Below are 17,936 nucleotides of genomic sequence, written 5' to 3'. Positions count from 1 at the left end.
TTAACTATGACATTAAAAAAAAACACCACGTTTTTAAAGAAAGAAAAAGGGATGTGTATTGGTACAGGCCGGTAATATTTCAGCATCCGTAATCAGAAAAGAAAAAAATGCCATTTCCATTGCAAATGCAATAAAAGCTTTTTGAAATTTATACTGAAACTTGAATTCGTAGTTCTCCTGACATATAACATTTTCTAAAAGGAAGCGAACTGGTAATTCTGGGGAATAAAAACAAACCGTCTTGCTTTAAAAGTTTAATTCATATTATATTATTTAGGAATACTTGGTTCAAGCTACCATGGAACGGAGGACAAAATATTTAAAATGTTCATATTAGGTATCAGTTTGAATCAAAACCCAAGACCGACAATATCTAAATTTGAGAAGTGTCTGGGCATGGCCTACAGTAATATCCTAATGAGCATGCTCGCCTCCCAGCCTGTTACACCAGTGAAGCAGGTCTACACAGCAGTGCTAGAGCGAGAACGGGGTTAATTAGACCAGGGGTTCTTAAACGTCTGCATAAAATAAATTCCACAGACCCCTTAATACACAGTTATGAATATAAATAAACTATTCAATTATTAGGCTCATTACGTAAAGTGTGTGCAGCAATTTCCTTTTATTAATATATTTATTAAGTAAATAATCGACAGACCCCCGGGCTATGCTTCAAGGAGAGTTCATGGATTCTAAACCACAATTTTATTTTATTTAAATTTAATATCCAATTATTTACAAAATATATGGCCAAAGGTTTGTGGACATCTGAACAATAGACCCCTGTGTGGTTCTTCACCAAACTGTTGCCACAAAGTTGGAAGCACGCAATTGTCTACAATGTCTTTGCATGCTGCAGCATTAAGATTTCTCTTCACTGGAACGAAGGGTCCCAAACCTGTTCAGGCATGACGATGCCCCTGTGCGCAAAACAAGATCCAGGAACACATGATTTGCAGAGTTCGGGGTGGAAGAAGGCGAGTCACTGAACACTTTTGAGATGAACTGGAATGCTGACGGCACCCCAGGTCTCCTCGTCCAACACCAGTGCCAGAACTCACTGATGCTCTTGAATCTGAATGAGAAAGAAAATCCCCACAGCCACACTCCAAAATCTCGTGGAAAGCCTTCCCAGAAGAGTGGAGGTTATCACAACCACAAAAGAGGACTACATCTGGAATGTGATGTTCAACAAACAGGTGTAGTGGGAATGTGTCCACATACTTTTGGCCATATAGCGTAGTTTATTGTTTTTACTGCTTAAACACAAACAGTAATTTTACCTAGAAGTTTGCTGTGTAGAAAGAAAAGTCCTCAACCTGATTTATCAGAACACTGTGGCTGCTTTACAACACAGAGCTATAGAACTGTACTTCAAACACTGCTCTTTTGTATACTTGTGTTCTTTTTATTTATTTATTTTTTTAAATACATCGCTTTGTACCAAAAGTGAAAGATTACCTCGAAGCTCGTCAGGGTCTTTGACTACTATATGGGCGTTGAGTTCCTGCAGCTCCTGGTGCAGCTCCTCCACCTTCTTATTGCTCTTCTTCAGCATATTGTCCACGTAAGCCAGGCTCTTCTTGTCTGTGGTGGCTTTGCGCAGGTTCTCCGCTCCTTCCTTGATCTTGAGCTCTTTGCGGAGCTCGCGCTTGATCTCGTCCTTGATCTCGTCCAGCTTCTGCTGCACCATGGTGTCAGACAGGTCCACGCTGAGACCCATCAGGCTCAGACGATCCGAAACCATGTGACTCTGAGCATCACCCTGAGAGACGGAGAGGAGGAGAACCAGAGATAGATAGAAGTGACAGAAGGAAAAGAGAGATACAAAGGTGAGAAGGCCAAAGAGAGAGAAAGAAACGAGTGGGGGAAGAGAGAGAAAGAAAAGTAAACAATGTTGGTAAAACAGGCCTCTTTGGCATTCAAATATTATGCTGTTGGAGATGATGTTACGTTTTAAGCTCATCATGTATACACATGACAAATTAAAGGAAAAAAAACAGTGGCTCTGTTGCGGTGTTGCATTTCTCTGGCACAGATGTTTGGCCAGGAAAGGATCAATGCAAATCAATACAATATTCCTCTTACTGATCACATCTATCCTACGATCAAACATTTCTATAATTTGTCACCCTTCCGCATGTACCGAAAGTTGGCATGTTGGATTGTGACATCTTAAAGGGAATTCAGGAAGGATAGATAGATAGATAGATAGATAGAACACACTTTGGATTTGCTCCTCTTGGAAGGTTAGAAAATCTCCTGAGTGCGGTCACTGCCTTCTGTCATGTTCTCTAACTCAACTAAATGCTTTTTATTACTATAAAAATTGAAAACGACAGTGGGGGCGGTGCCACAGTGGGCACGTGATGTAATCGGTGTGCGGACGAACACCGTGTAGCACGACTATCGCAGCAAGCCTAGCGACAACCATCCATCACTTTATAGTCAAATATAAAACCTGTTCAAATGATTTCAGTGTGTGTCCCAGTACTTATTGTACATTTTCAGCACATTCTAACAATACCGTGATAATACTGATAATACCGTGATCGTTTTGGTCACGCTACCTTTTCATACCGTTACATCTCTAAACCTGTTTGATTGTAAAAGCACAGAGGCCTCTTTTTACGACGCATGCATATCGTATGGTGTGATGTTAACACTCCATGTTATGATTATACAACTCGCACAAATGCACCAACCCTGAGAGCGGCAGGATACGAAACCGAGATGCAAATGTGCTGAAAGCAAAGTATTGTCTAGTTAACCGAATGCTCTCTGAAGAAAGGCTGGTTGCGAGGTGGGAATACACCCTGGATAGGACATCACAAGCCACCATGCGCGCACACGGTGATAACAAGGGACGTAGCCAATACATCTACTGGCGTGTTTAAAGGGAGGGTGAGAGGAAACACACAGACATGCAAAACTCCATGCAGACAGAACCCCAAGCTGAGGATCAAACTCGGGAGCTGTGAGGCGACCCAATGTGTTCCCACCACGCTGCCACAGATTTGATCACTGGACAAAACGTGGCCTCCTGCTGAATGGAACAGAAGGGGAATGATGCGATTTTGAAGTGATATGTGAAGCTGAATGTGTGTGTGTGTAATATATATATATATTTTTTTAAATAAAATTAAATAATTTTTTTTTAAATATTGGTTCCACTGGTTACAGTGAGGAGTCGTATAGCAAAATGAAACCGTTTCAGGTGATAAGACTGAAGGTTAACAGAAACATTCGGTAATATTTTCCAGTGTGGATATACAATGTAGCCATGAAGTGTGGAAGAGCAGCAGATTCCCAGTACACTCCCAGAAAGTGCTGCAATTCAGTAAAGTGGTAATTTGGCCAAAATTCTGTTATTGTAGTAATTCTCCCTTAACCCAGAAGGGCCATCAATCAGCCCATAAACGTTTAGCATTTTGGAGTGGTGCTACAGTGTAGCTAACCACCGTCATGCAAACTGCACAGCATCCTCTCACACACGCCTAAACCATGTCGCGATACTCCGTAATCTCAGACAGAATTCAGATGTCTCGTGTGGTTTGACGCTGTAGAACGCTTATCTATACAGTAGACACAGCAGTAGCATCCTGACATGAGTCACTTTGCTACTTTATTAAACAGTTTACCCTGCTGAAAAAAAAAACACAATAGAAACAATCAGAAAAATTTTAATGGTTTCCACTACAAACCACCAGGTGTTAACCATTACCAAATGGTTTCCATTACCAGTCTGTGCAAGAGTTTTTTTTTGTGATCGTTGTGCCCAAAAATGCTCGATTCGCAAAAATCCTGGAGGGACTGCATTATGTAGTAGGACATATTAAGGATGTAGGTCCTTAATGGTATCCACTAGACAAAACATACCACCAGTAGAAGGCAACACACTACCAATAGAGACCCACATGGACTATTATTACAGTTTGCATTAAAACCAATACAATTCCCATTATAACCATTACAAATTCTATGAGGAATTCTATTGGGGGTTTTTTTCAGCAGAGTATTTACAGATGGCATGGTGGCAAAGTGGGTAGCATCGCCGGCTCCAGGGTTTGATCCTGAGCTCGGATTACTGTCTGAGTGGAGTTCTCGGATTTCCTCCCACCTCCCAAACACATGCAGGTAGATAGACTGACTACTCTAAACTGCCCCCAAGTGTGAATGCGTGTGCATGGTGATCTGTACTCCATCCAGGGTGTATTCCCATGTCATGCCCATTGTCCCGGGGATCAGCTCCGGATAAACCATAGCCCTGACCAGGATAAAGCAGTTACTGAAGATGAATGAATGAGCTCCAAACTTTTTTTACTGCTAAATTTCACTAGATAGTTCACGTTCACTGACAGCAGGCAGACTCAGTCATTAAAAAAATAATAAAAAATCTGTACTTTTCCCAGTAAGAAATTTCAGAGATAGAATGTAAGAATAGTTACTTGGTAAATCATATGAACTGTATGCTGTCCTTTTTGTCTTCAACTTGGAACACATGGACATGGTAATTTGGAGAAAAACATGGGATTTATAGGCTGAAGGAGCTTGTAATTGCTGTAGACGAGTTTGTAAAGCGTGCTATTACAATGCTAGCATACATGAAAGATTACAGTGGTTGGACTGCAGAAAATACACCAGCTGCACACTATCAAGCATTTTCAAGAAGACAATTCCATACACTACGGGTTACTGCCTCAGGCGTTTGGCTTCAGCTTTAGAGTCGTGCCTTCCTCAGAGTTCATTCTCGTCATCATTCTTGTTAAGACGGATCACACACCTTGAACTAGCCCTACTGCACCAGGTTTGCATTTGGTAATCTTCTGATTTATGGTCAAACAGTAAACTCTGGCTGTGTTATCAGCATGGAAGCATGCACATACAGACGCACATGTAGACACACACAGTTATTCAGAGATACACAAAGGCCCTAGACCAAGCTGTACAATTTAAACCATGGCAAGTCTGTGATTCAAAATGCCTCCAGGACTAGAAAATGACTAAAACCAACACGATTTAGAGCTTGTACATGTCGTGGCATTGTGGACAGCAATATACACCTATGGCTAAATATTCTCATTTTAGTTTTACTGTCCGAGATTTACATCCAGGATTGCGGGTTTTCCTCCGCCGTGTGTGCGCAGAGTTTGCATGTTCTCCCCGAACTTCAAGGGTTTCCTCTGGGTACTCCCAGAGGCTTCCTCCCCGAGTCCAAAGACTTGCGTTGTACTCTGATTGGCATTTCCATAATTGTCCGTAGTCTGTGAGCGTGTGTGCGATTGTGCCCTGCTTTGGGCTGGCACCCCATCCAGGGTGTCCCACGCCCTGTGCCCCAAGTTCCCTGGTAGGCTCCAGGCTCCCTCCTCCCTGTGTAGGATAAGTGGTATGGAAAATGGATGAATGGATGGATGGATGGATGGATGGATGGATATTTGAGATGAACAGGGAAGTTCAGTGAGAAGCAATCATATGTAGAGGTCAATCAGTGGTTAAATACAGAGAGAGAACATACAGTAAATGATGCCAGCTGGACCTCGACATCTTTTACATGTGAAGAGCAAACACCACGGCTCTGCATACCTCATAGACTGCTTCTATACGAAGGACATGCACTACTTTAAATTGTTCCTTTAAATGGCTCTGAAATAAGGATCCTTAGAAGAGAGCATAGCTTACATAGCTTTCTGAACAGGACACACTTTTATCCTGAAAGTACTACTCCAGCCAAAAATCTAGGCGGCTTTTTCTTGAATAAAACACGTAGGCATAAATGTCTGCTATAACAATATCGATTTTAAATATGAAAATATCTAATATTTCTTACCGAGATTTCAGCCGTTCCTTCGGCAGACGAGGACCCCAGCATTTTCCGTCACGCAAAAAAGCTTATCGGACAAGAACCAGAGACACTGAACTCTAACATTTCCACTACAGGTTTGGCTATAATCTCTGAGACTGGCCCATGCAAATCAGTACAGTGTCTAATAGTGTCCTGATAAGCCTGGAGGATAATCTTGTGCTTAAGTGTGGTTGATGGATTTTCTTAAAATAACGCAACAGGCTATGGGAGACGCACTACTTTGAAAAGCAGGTGAAAGTCATTCAAAAGAAGCCGCAAGAGGGAACGGAGCTAGTTTCTGCGTCACTACACGCACACACCTCATTTACACCTAATCACTTTATTTTTTATTCATGGGGTTGGGGGTGCCCCAGGCTTGCCTCTTTTCTCTTGATGTCCATAGTGTTCTTTTTTTCCAAAGGCTGTACTTAATCCTGTGCAAATACAAAAAAGCCCACTGTGTGAAAGGGTATAAATGCATCTGTATCCACGCATGCTTCTTTCAAATCGTACTGCTAAAAGGTAGTCGTAGTCAGTAAGTGTGAACTATTCTCACGAACACATGCATGCCATATTAAACGCCACTCTCCCCGATGCATTACCGCGAACTCTCTCAGTGCTGCGTGGTATTTTAATTCATGCTTCAAGACTTTTCTAGCACGACACTTGCCTGATCAAAAACACACCCCACTAGACTTTTGGTCTTTCCGGAGAACAAATAGTAGTTTCAGTACATAATTCAACTATAAATAACTGGCCAGGCTGCATTCTGTGACCAGTTGTAGAGTTGCGGCCATGAACTATGACCCTTCACAAGTATACACATTACAGCGGCAAATGTAAAGGCGAGTTTGTTTTCAAAATCAATGAAGCTGGCTGACTTTTATTTATCATGTTAAATGTCCTTGTTGTGAGCATGTGTTTAGCAATAATAATTAAAAAAATGCATTCTGTAGTGATGCCGTTAGAGTCCGTACAGTGGATATAAAACATCTTTCCCCCCCCCCCAAAAAAAAAAACAAACTGCAGGTTTGTGCGGTGTTTATATATTTGTAAAAAATAATAATAAATAAATTAATTAATTAATTAATTAATTAAAAGAAACCAAGACAAATCATGTCAGATCTTTTCTAGAAAATAGAAGAATAGAATAAAAATAGAAAAATAGAACCTTGCTGCAGAAGTGTGCACACCCCTTTTGGGATATTATCGTGCTGGAACTTGAATTTTTTTCTTCATTTTCAGCTGTCTAACAGAGGCCTGCAGGTTCTGTGCCAAAATAGATATTTGATATTTTAGGTATTCGGGATTTGGAGCTGTCCATGATTCTCCCCATTTTGATCTGAGCCCCAGTCCCAGCTGAAGAGAAGCAGCCCCACAGCATGATGCTGCCACCACCATGCTTCACCATCAGTACCGTGTTTTTACGGGTGATAAAATGTCGTTTTTTGCGCCCAAAACGTTATACTCAACACATTTTGTTGTAGGTCTCTTGGTAGCCTTCCTGATATATTTTCATCTCGTCTTATCAGTTCATCAGTTCTTGGTAACGTTACTGTGGTGCCACATTTTCTCCACTTATTGATAATAGCCTTCAAAGTGTTCCATGGTATATCTAACATTTTGGACATTTTGTACCCCTCACCTGATCTTTACTTTGACAGCGGGAACCCATACATGCTTTGTAAACTCTTTGCAGACCATAATCTTCAGCAGTTTGACAAAACCAAGAAATCCAAGAACCAAGAAAACCCTACAGAAACAACTGACCTTCATTTGGAGTTAATGAGGAACGTTTAATTGATGACAGCTGTATGAACATGAGTTGGAATGTGATTGGTTAATTCTGAGCAGTCACATGACCTACAGAGTGTGCACACTTAATAACAATAACCTGGATAAGCAAGTTTTTTTTTTCCTTTATCCCTAAAATGAATGTTTGTTTTTTTTCACTTGAATGCTGTTGGTTGCTAGATCACAATAAAGATGGAAAAAGACTGACATGATTTATCTTCCTTTCTGGTCCAGCAATTTTAACAAGGTTGTGTAGACTTTTTATATCCATTGTTTAAATTTGTGCAGCAGAAATTTTTTATTAAAAGTTTGTGTCAAAAAAACACAATATACTTATCATTAATGTTGATGTACAGAGTCTGAATATTAAAAAATAAATAGCTCCCAGAAATAAAGACAAATCCACACACTGAAAGGTGACACAGCCACATTGTGTAGCGAATTCCCACAGGGCTAATAGCAGGTGCTCTATAAAACACACTGGCACATAGATGTTTACTCTCTACACTGCTTCATTTGTGCAAAGGTCATCCAGGTCATTCGGTTTCGTCAGTCATCTCACTGAAACGGCTTCTATATTATAGCACCAGTCTAGTGGACTAGACGTTCTGCTACTAGATAAGGGACCAGAGGAAATTATGGTGGAAATGGGTCAGACGCCACCTATTTTCTTTTTACAGAACCACAGTGAGAGTACTAGATGTACAAGAACATTTTAAAAGCAGCAGATTTATAGTGTGGCTTCTTGTTCTCCCTCATGCAGTAAGAAAACATGAATGAGGCAGTTACCCTCTTTCCACAGACATGGTGTTGGCATGAGTCTGGGGAACAGTAAAACTTTTTCTTTTTAGGAACTTGCCTGGTGCCTCAATACCATTATATAATCAGACTGATGAAGTTTCCATATGAGTGGTTTAAAAATAACCTGTAACTTTTTCCCTTGGAGAACTTACTTCATCGCCCAAAGTCAAGTCCTTCAGAAACTGTACCACATAGCTAATGATTAAGAGTTATACTGTTGTTTTTTTTTAATTCTGAGAGTGTGGAGCTTCTCAGAGGAAGTTACGTTTGTTCAGCTACAGGTTTTAAACTCTGCAGTATGTACGTATTTACTGCGAGTGAAAAACACAACAGTTCGAGATCAGGCATTAGCACTGGCACCTTGTTGGGTGGAAAAGGGCTAAATGTGGATTACGGGCTCTAAAATTACATGCCATGCTCTGAGGATAAGCTTAGTAAACACTTCGCACACATTTAGATGAATGAACTGGAGGTGTAAAAGATGTTGATGTTACCACAGAGCTTGTGTGGACTCGCTATGAACTCAAGACGTGTGTCAGTATTGCATTTTCATATCGCAATCCCTGCCAAACAGCTCACAGGAGCACTCCTTTCAAGCAAACTAAAAGGCAGAGGCAACAAACCTTACTATACAAATAAATTAATATAAAATAAGTAAGAAGCCACAAAACACATTAACAGATCCAGTTGTGCCCAACGGTTTACATAAATCTAGGCTAAAGGTATTTAGTCTCAGTTTTTTACAACTTCGCACATGTTATTTTACCATAGAATTCTATTGACAATTCAGCTTTAATTCACAAATTAACTCCCAGAGATGAACAAACATTGGTCTGAAAGGTTCAGCTAAACACTACGACAACAACAAAGGAATTGGTGATGAGAATTGGAGGCATCAGGTACCAAAGTATGCACATGCACCATTAAGAGAGTCCTACATCACTACTGCCTGAAAGGCTTTTGCACAAGGAAGAAGCCCCTACTCCAGGACCGGCTTAAGAACTTTGCAGGTGATCACCAGCAATTTAGAGGAATGATCTCTGTTCAAATAAAACAAAATTGCACTGTTTGGCCATAATCATCAGTGTTGTCTATGGAGGAAAAAGGGGTAAGGCTTTTAATCCGAAGAACACCGTCCGAACTGAGAAGCACGAGGGTGGCAGCTTCCTGTTTGGGGGCTGTTTTCATGGAAAAGGGATTGGTCTACTTCAGAAAACAGGATCATGAGGAAGGAGGATTATCTAAAAATACTGAAGCGAAATCTTAAGACATCAGCCAGAGAATTAAAACTTCTCTTCACAAAGCCCTAACCGGAATCCCAATGAAAATTTGTGCTGAAAAAGCATGTCTGAGCAAGGAGTACCACAAACCTGACTGAGCTACACCAGTTCGGTCTGGAGGTATGGGAAAAAATCCTGGCAGAGTATTGTGAGAAGCTTGTGGAAGGCTTTTTATTTCAGTTCAAGCCATTACAAGGCAATGTCACCAAATAATAGCACACACTCTCTTTCACTCATATTATATATACACACATACACACATCAAGGGTTCAGCAGTGGCAGGGCTGGGATCTGAACTCATCCTTCTAATCAGTAGTCCAATATCTTAACCACTAAGCTAACCATTATGCAGTTTTCACAGTAAATCAGTATCTCCCTACAACCCAGTCCGGGGTGTTTTTCGTATTAGAAGCCCGAGTTATCAGAGAATACAGCTGTTCTGCGTAGTCTACACACATTCACAAGGAATCCTTCAGGCGGCAAGATCTCTATACCAATGTCAACAACGTCAGCGTTACTGCTCTTGTGCCAGTTTTACATTTTAGACTGAAGGACATACAGTGAAACTTTCTGGTGAGGTATCAAAACCCTTGCTTGGCTTTGATAGCACTTTGTTTAGCTACAATCTAATCTGCTTCTGTCCGCTGTGATTAAACAGATTAGATAGTTGAATAAGAACTATTACTGTACTGAGTCACCAGTCCTAGTCTACAGAGTTCATCAGTGCTCACTATAACTTTACTGGCTGTGCAGGAATTCTATTCACCTGTTCATTTTGACCCTCTGTCCATCATCAAGGGAAACTCCTCAGTTTCTTTTAGTAAGTGGTCTTCTAAAAAGGGGGTGCTTACGTAAATAGTTGCCCTTGCTCTTTAATTAACTGTACAGTGGTAATGGTTTATATTAGAGATGCACAGATACTAAATTTCTCAGCCGATACCGATAACCGATTATTCAGTGTGATATCGGCCGATACCGATAGTTCGGCCTTCTATGCCTTCTTTTGAATTAATAATAAATAATTCCACAATCGTGAAAGAAATGCAAATAAAAACTTTATTCTCTCCATTTCAACAAGTTGTTTCGCAGTAACTGGTCTCAGAAACGGAAAACACATCACTCCAACATCAACACATGAACTACATTCTGAAGATTAAAAGTAAGCTTTCTTAACTTATGGTATGTTATTAATTCATATTAACACTGACTGAATTCTTAAAAAAAAAAAAAAAAAAAAACTCCTGTTAGTCTCAAATTCACTCTCCACAAACAAAAGCATTTCTACTCGAGTATGAACATCAAACTGGTAATATATAATATACTTGTAGAGTAGTACATTTCATGTCCAGTTAATATATAAAAAAGTTTATATTTTTCTGTGCAATATATACTTTTTTGGCAACTCATCTTTATTTAAATCGTTCAGCGGTGTACTGGCGTTTTAATTCAGCTCTCGCAGCATGGCAAAAACAACAAACAAACAAAAAAATCATCAATCTGACTCGACCCTGAAACTCCTGCTTCACTGCTGCAGCGTCCGGTGTAAAATTTACACAGTGCGGAGCTTACAAACTGCAGCCGTCATTCCAACAACTACTCTCGTGTCATTCCACACAAGAGACATCATCTTTACACGCAGCACAAAATCGAGGAGTTTTCCCGCCCTCTTCTGACTGACAGGATATAATCGGCCCTGATCATTGGATGTCTTTAAACTATCAGCGTGAAAAATTGCCTTTATCAGCCGATACATTGGTGCGTCTCTAGGTTATACAGGGTCAGCTGTCACTATATACAACTGCCCCAAAAAGGGACAAATAAACAATGAAGTAAAAAAAATAATAATAATAAAATAAGAAATAAATACCTGAATTGTATGGACTGTGACAGATTACATTTTCCACAAGCAGGCTCTTATGTGACATATAGAAAATAGCATCATATACATTTTTTGATCATCGTAATATCATCTGGGTAATTTTATAAGACATAAGATCAAACAATCCAAACAATTTTACAGCATCGACATTGCAAGCTGTGCACTTGTACAGGTGTGTGCAGTTTGTGAGCTCATTTCTGAACAAAGTTAAACATTCATTTATACTTTGACAAAGCCAGTCAACTGCCAAATATTATTCTTTGGAAAAACACTGGTTGTAATCTTTAATGTATGTTAACATGACTTAAGTGTATGACCTATATATCGATTTTTTTTTCCCCCCTTTCTCTTTAGCAAAAAAGGTTCACATTCGCTATGTGTGAAAAGTCCTTATGACCTCCATAATAGCTCTTGAATTATAGCTTAGCACCACTTGAACACACACAAATCACCTCCTGAGTAGCATTAAATAATTTCCTTGTCCTCCGTTAGTCCGTCTCTCTCTCGTGCCCTCTCTCACTCGCTCTCTCCATAAGCACACTTAAGTTCCCGAGATTCAAGTCTCATTCGCTCTCTTTCTCTCTCACATAATCAAGCCCCACGTAATGCATACCAGTCCCTAACCGTGTCCGGAGCTGTGTCTTTGAACCCTCGGGCATACTCAGTCAGTTAAGTTTCGGTTTCAGCTGTGGTTCACTGTGATGCTGTTGAAGCTGGATTCCGCTTGCATTTAACTACGTGTAGGTGTACACAAGATGGCCGTCATGCGTGTCCTGTTGTTGTTTGTGGTGTCGCTTGTGCATGTCTTTAGCATCCAAGTGGTGCAATAGCAATGTAGATAGTAGGGGCACTATGACACCAGGTCACATTGTGTCCAACTTTTGTCTCAAGCCAAATACTTATACGCTGCTTCCCGAAAGCTATTGAGTACTAACACTAACTGGCTTTCCCATTATAGTTAAATCGCCGTGCATGAAATCGCTAAACATAACAGTTCAACATGAAAACCTACATCAAGTGAACCTACACTGTCAAAGTGTAAGACTTTAATGAAATGACAACTGATTCTGAACAGGACACATCAAAAGTGTCTGTAATCTGGTACAGTATCAGCCAGTTAACATTGTGTTCTGAGATAACGTTAACAATTTACAGCCTTTAAAACCACCAAAGACCAAATCTGATGGCAATCAACAAACAAAATCAAAAATAAGTTGTCCCTCATGGGACGTTTCTTCTTACTGAAGTCTTAAAAGATCATTAGCATTTAAGCCCAATTAATCCCCAGTTTATTATAGTTTATTCATCTTAAAGCCTCTCATTCAACAACTATTACAAATTCTTTAGTAAGCACAGTGAAACTAATAAGAAAACTATGCTGTTACGAGAGTGAGGAATGCGAGTCAAATCAATGAGTTCTGGAAATTAAACGCTACCAATGAGACAGTAAACATTACGGGGCAATGTGTCAGAAAATATTTCACTATGCTTGGAGACAATTACACAAGATGATATGCTATTTAACAAAGGGGGAAAAGTAGTGCAACATTTAGGAATGCAGCAATTGCTGCCTAAAATGCTGGATCAATACTAGACCTGATTTGACATTATTCAATCTGGTTCTCTGACTTGTCCTTTATTTGGTGTACAGGGAGGCACAGCGACTTAGGAGGTCAGAACGGTTGAGGGTTTGAATCCCGCATCCGCCCCGTGTGCGTGGAGTATGCATGTCCTCCTCATGCTCCGGTTTCCTCCCCCAGTCCAAAGACAAGCGTTGTAGGCTGATTGGACAATTTGGAAATGCCAAAGTGTGTGACCGTGCCCAGCGATGGATTGTCCCCCACCTTGTGTCCCGAGTTCCCTGAGACAGGCTCCCCAGTCACCCTATGTAGGGTAAGTGGTAGGGATGCACCGAAATGAAAATTCTTGGCCGAAGCCGAATATAATGAAAAACTTGTCCGAAGACCGAACACGTTTTTTTGTGTTTTTTCCAGTTATTTTGCCATTTTTTTCACCATTGCATAAATTAAATAGTCAAAATGTGCTTTTTACTATTTTGTCTTGCTTTTCAAAGAAAAATCAATTACAAAAACTACGATTTCACTGTTTTTTCTTTTCTTTTCATTCCAGCAGGTATAGGCTACCAACAAGGCACAATATAACTTTAAATAAATAAATGAGTAAAATAAAAATATTCTGATGTGGTCATCTTTGAGCCCCCCTTGAACAGCCGATGTTAGGCCTATACCTGACTGCTGAAAGAATGGAACACTCTGTAGCCTACAACTAAACAACGCATTAAAAAGTGCACTGACAAGAGTGCAAAAAATGGTTCTATAGGGCTGATTATATTGGGGATATATACCGCTCGCGTCCCTGTACACCTCGCCGAGTGTTATAGTAGATATAGTACAGTTAGCTACGTTGTTAATGTTATGTTCCTTGATGGATTTAGTCAGTTTAAACTATAGATTAGTTCAATTAGTCCCCACTGGTTTTTCCGTTCCCAGTCCGTAGTACTAGTTCATGTTTCTTGTTGTGACCCTGTTTTCTGTGACGCGACTTTGATTCCTGCTTTGCCCCGTTTATGCCTGTTTGCCGAGAGCCCGACCCTTTGCCTGTCTTGACTATGTTTTTGGATTACGATTTGGATTTGTCTGCCTGCCCTTAAATAAATACGTCTTTACCTGCTTCCGTACTCTACTCCCTTACGTCTTGTGACGTGACTGAATACTCCGGAACAGAAACAAAACAAACGCACGTGTCCACAGTAAACAATGTCACGGTTGTCAACATCCGAAGAGCACGCGCTCGCTGAGCACTCGTACACGTAGCTCTTGCACGCGCGCGCCCTCTCAACTCTCCGTGCGCGCTGCCGGAAGTGGAGGTCGTGACATTCGCGCATCTCACTCTGGTCGCGTCATCAAACACGTCATTGTTCGGTCAAATTTATTCGGCCTTTTCACTTATACCGAACACCGAAAGTGCTTTTTTTTTTTTTTTTGCTATTTTCGGCCGAATAATTCCGGTTGCCGAACATCCGGTGCATCCCTGGTAAGCGGTATGGAAAATGGATGGATGGATATATTGTACAGCGTTGCAGATGATATTCAAGAGTTCTAAAACTCATTGGTAAAAAGAGTTAGTGATGTATCAGAGGCCAATAATTTCTCCCTGTTTTGGGGGTGGCCATGTTCAGCGTTGAATTAATTGTGATGTCCCACTCCACAGTCAGTCCATACAGAGTTTTTTGTGATTGTTGTAACCAAAAATGCTTAATTATGCGGTGGCTTTCTTCTAAATTGGTGGGGTGTTTTTGTTTGTTTTTTTTGCGGAAACCTACATGAATTGGCGAAATGGCAATTGCACAAAAATTGCTTTGTACAGTCTTTCGCAGTTATGTTTGTTGGTAAAAGAGACCTTTTTAGTTGTACTCATGTATGACGCGCATAAATTCAAGAGAGCTTCGACTGAATGCCTGTTGTGATGAGGTCACCTGACGCGTCTTGTCCCAAAACCCTGTAGCAAATTTTGAAAAATTGCAAGCTCCTCTGAATATTGCGGCGTTTGCTTGATTTTGCATTAATTTCTGTGATCACAAAATCCTGGAGAGACTGCACAGCAGTGGTTAACAGTTCATATGAAAGTAGACACTCAGGGCTTTAAGAATTTGCAGTTTTACATAAGCATTTCCTTTTTTTAACCGCCCTGCTCACTAGCAGCTAAACCCAGAGTCATGATACGCTACACACAGAAACCCAACAGTGTCCCGACTAATCTTATAACAGACTTGTGGTGCTAAAATAATTCATTTGTTTATACCGATTGAAAAATATCAGATAAGACGATATCCATTCCACCGGTGGACTGCAACGCCAGTGTACTGCTAGAAAGCGTTTTTTCCTTCTGAATTTTTTTTAATGAAAAAAGAGCCTAAATATTTTATAAACTATATAACAGTTCAACAATCAAAAAAAAAATCCAATAACTAAATTAGTATGAAAACTGTAAGATTGTTCAAATTACTAACACTTCTACTACTAAACCTAAAACTTCCATAGACCGTGTTCCACCCTTAAAATTTTGTTCCACATGGCACCGAAAATCAAGAAAACCATCTGAGGATTGGAGACACAGTAATATCTAGTGTAGGATGTCTATCCGAACATGACCAAGCCTGATACAGTAGCATACCTTACAGGAGTGTGCACCTGAAAAGGAAATGCTCTGGCATCATTGCCTGCGAGAGCTCTGTCAGGTGACTTATCTATAGTGTTAGCAAATAATAAAACAGTTTTACTATAAAACCACAACAAGCTACTATAAAAGGTAAAACTGCTGATATGATAAAAGCAGTTCCCATTAATAGCAGCCTATGTTACTAAATCTGAGCTATGCTTCTTTTACTGCTCTGGTCTGCTAGCTAGTGCTGCGGAGAGGCTGAACTTGGATCCAGAATGAAATGAGCGTGTGCTTGATCACTTTCTAGAGCAGTAAAAACCCTGCTGAAGTTTACCGAGACCGAGGCCGAGTTTAGCGTACACCACTGGTATAAATACGAACCTCGGGTATTAAGAGGTTCTGCGGTGCCACACAAATCTTCCGTTCTTTAATAAGGCAGTTAAAAAACAGCATGTGAATTAAAATCTCAGCTGGACATCTATAGTTTTCTTTGATTACATCTTGAGCTTTTCTTATCCTAAATGAATATTTGAGCCATTATTTGGCAGAAGACTTGAATAAACATAATAAAAATCAATAGTCGCAGCCCTATTTAACACTTAAACAACTAATTAAAAATATAGATTTTAACATCCGTTCAGCTAGCCATTACAATGAATAACAATATAACAGCACAAAAGTACTGATGATACCAGTAATAACAGAAAGGTGTATTAAGGTATCATTTATCACCCAACATGTAGAAACCCAATAGGAATTCATAATATTAAAATAACATGAGAAAACAAATTCTTAAACTAATACAACATTAGAAAGCAAATACTGCATGCCTTATTCCTGCACAACGTATGCTTGTTTGAGAGTTTAAGAGTTGAGAAGGTTCATGTTTATTGAAAGGTTTTAAATTTAGTCTATATTAATAGTACTTGTACGTACACATGGTCATTTCGCCTGAGCTCCATATAATCAGATCATATCAGTAAAGGCATGTTTAAACAAAACCAGCAGCAGCGGTTTCAGTTATGACTGTATATCATTACGGCCGGGTCCAAACGTCTGAGGATACACGTGAAAATGCTCGCATTACAAATGACCCCATCAGCAAAAACTTGAGTGAAATGTAGAATCTCAGAAATATTTACATGAATGACAAGCGTGCACTCGAGCTGGTGTGGACTCCACAAGCGATGATCCATGATAGATCAAAACCACTGGAGTGTCATCTGAACCTGTGCTTCAATGGAAGAGATAACACTCAAGGAAAATGTGTCCTTTTGTACAAAAGGAGTTAACATGGTGCTTTATTTCTTTTCATATTCTAAAAGTTTTCATTTAAGAAAAAACAAAAAAAAACAAATCCATAACTTTAAGTGGACCCCAACAAATATTGGCCGATATTAGTTAATATTTTTGGCATCTTAAAAAAAAAAAAATGGGAAAGAAGTGTTTTATTTTAGTCAGTACCTCTTAACTGCACTAATAAATGAGCTATATATAATAGTATCAAACTAAACACAGCCATCGACTTGTCCAATAGCCAACATCCTGATCTGAATCAGTGCAGCTGTATCGCAAGTATTGACACTGGTGTGGGGGGGGAAAAATGGTTTAAAAACAAACAAAAAAAAAAAAACAACCCACAATGACTCATGCAGCTGAGCTTTTCTTGTATTCTAACATTGCTCAGTAGCTTTGAGGGGAGCTGGCAGTGCAATGTGCTACAGGATATGCTGCTAATAATAGATCTGGACTTGAGTTCCCCCACTTACTAACGTAACAGCATACAGGTAAAATTCTGACACACACACACACACACACACACACACACGTCTCACATTACATGGATGCTTAAATCCCTGTAGATTTCCTGCACTGATTTTGGGAGGCTGTTATTTTTATATGGGGTTTCCCCTGTCTCTCTTAATATTACTGATAAACTCGTGTGTGTGTGTGTGTGTGTGTGTGTGAGATGTGTGGCTCATCCAGATCGTCATACAGTCATATGTGGGTTATACACTCTGGGGCTTTAGAATGGCCATAAACCCTGGATTTAACTTCCTGAACAGTTTTTTTTTTTTTTTAATTCAGTTGTTTAACGCTGCCTTTAACTTTTTCTGTTAAACGGTTGTTTAAATTGCTCTGAATTTTATGTTTTAGT

General features: G+C 39.9%; 1 protein-coding gene across 3 annotated transcripts in view; it reads right to left on the bottom strand.

The window, feature by feature from the left end:
• The window catches only part of pkn2b (protein kinase N2b), a 51,700-nt gene that overhangs the window by 31,339 nt on the left and 2,425 nt on the right, over positions 1–17,936 (bottom strand). The window contains exons 2-3 of one of the 3 annotated variants that reach the window (XM_053636004.1): positions 16,921–17,007; positions 1,462–1,765 (exon numbers count right to left, since the gene is read on the bottom strand). In XM_053636004.1, coding sequence (XP_053491979.1) covers positions 1,462–1,765; positions 16,921–16,974 — 358 coding nt within the window. In that variant the 5' untranslated portion in view covers positions 16,975–17,007. Of the gene's footprint in view, positions 1–898; positions 1,076–1,461; positions 1,766–16,920; positions 17,008–17,936 lie in introns of those variants that run through there. The other 2 variants (XM_053636005.1, XM_053636006.1) reach the window with 2 other exon arrangements.

Source organism: Ictalurus furcatus, chromosome 11 (assembly GCF_023375685.1).
Source record: "Ictalurus furcatus strain D&B chromosome 11, Billie_1.0, whole genome shotgun sequence".
In the NCBI taxonomy this organism is placed as follows: Eukaryota; Metazoa; Chordata; class Actinopteri; order Siluriformes; family Ictaluridae; genus Ictalurus; species Ictalurus furcatus.
Note: the sequence above shows the minus strand (reverse complement) of the source record. Positions and strands in the feature narration are given on the sequence as shown.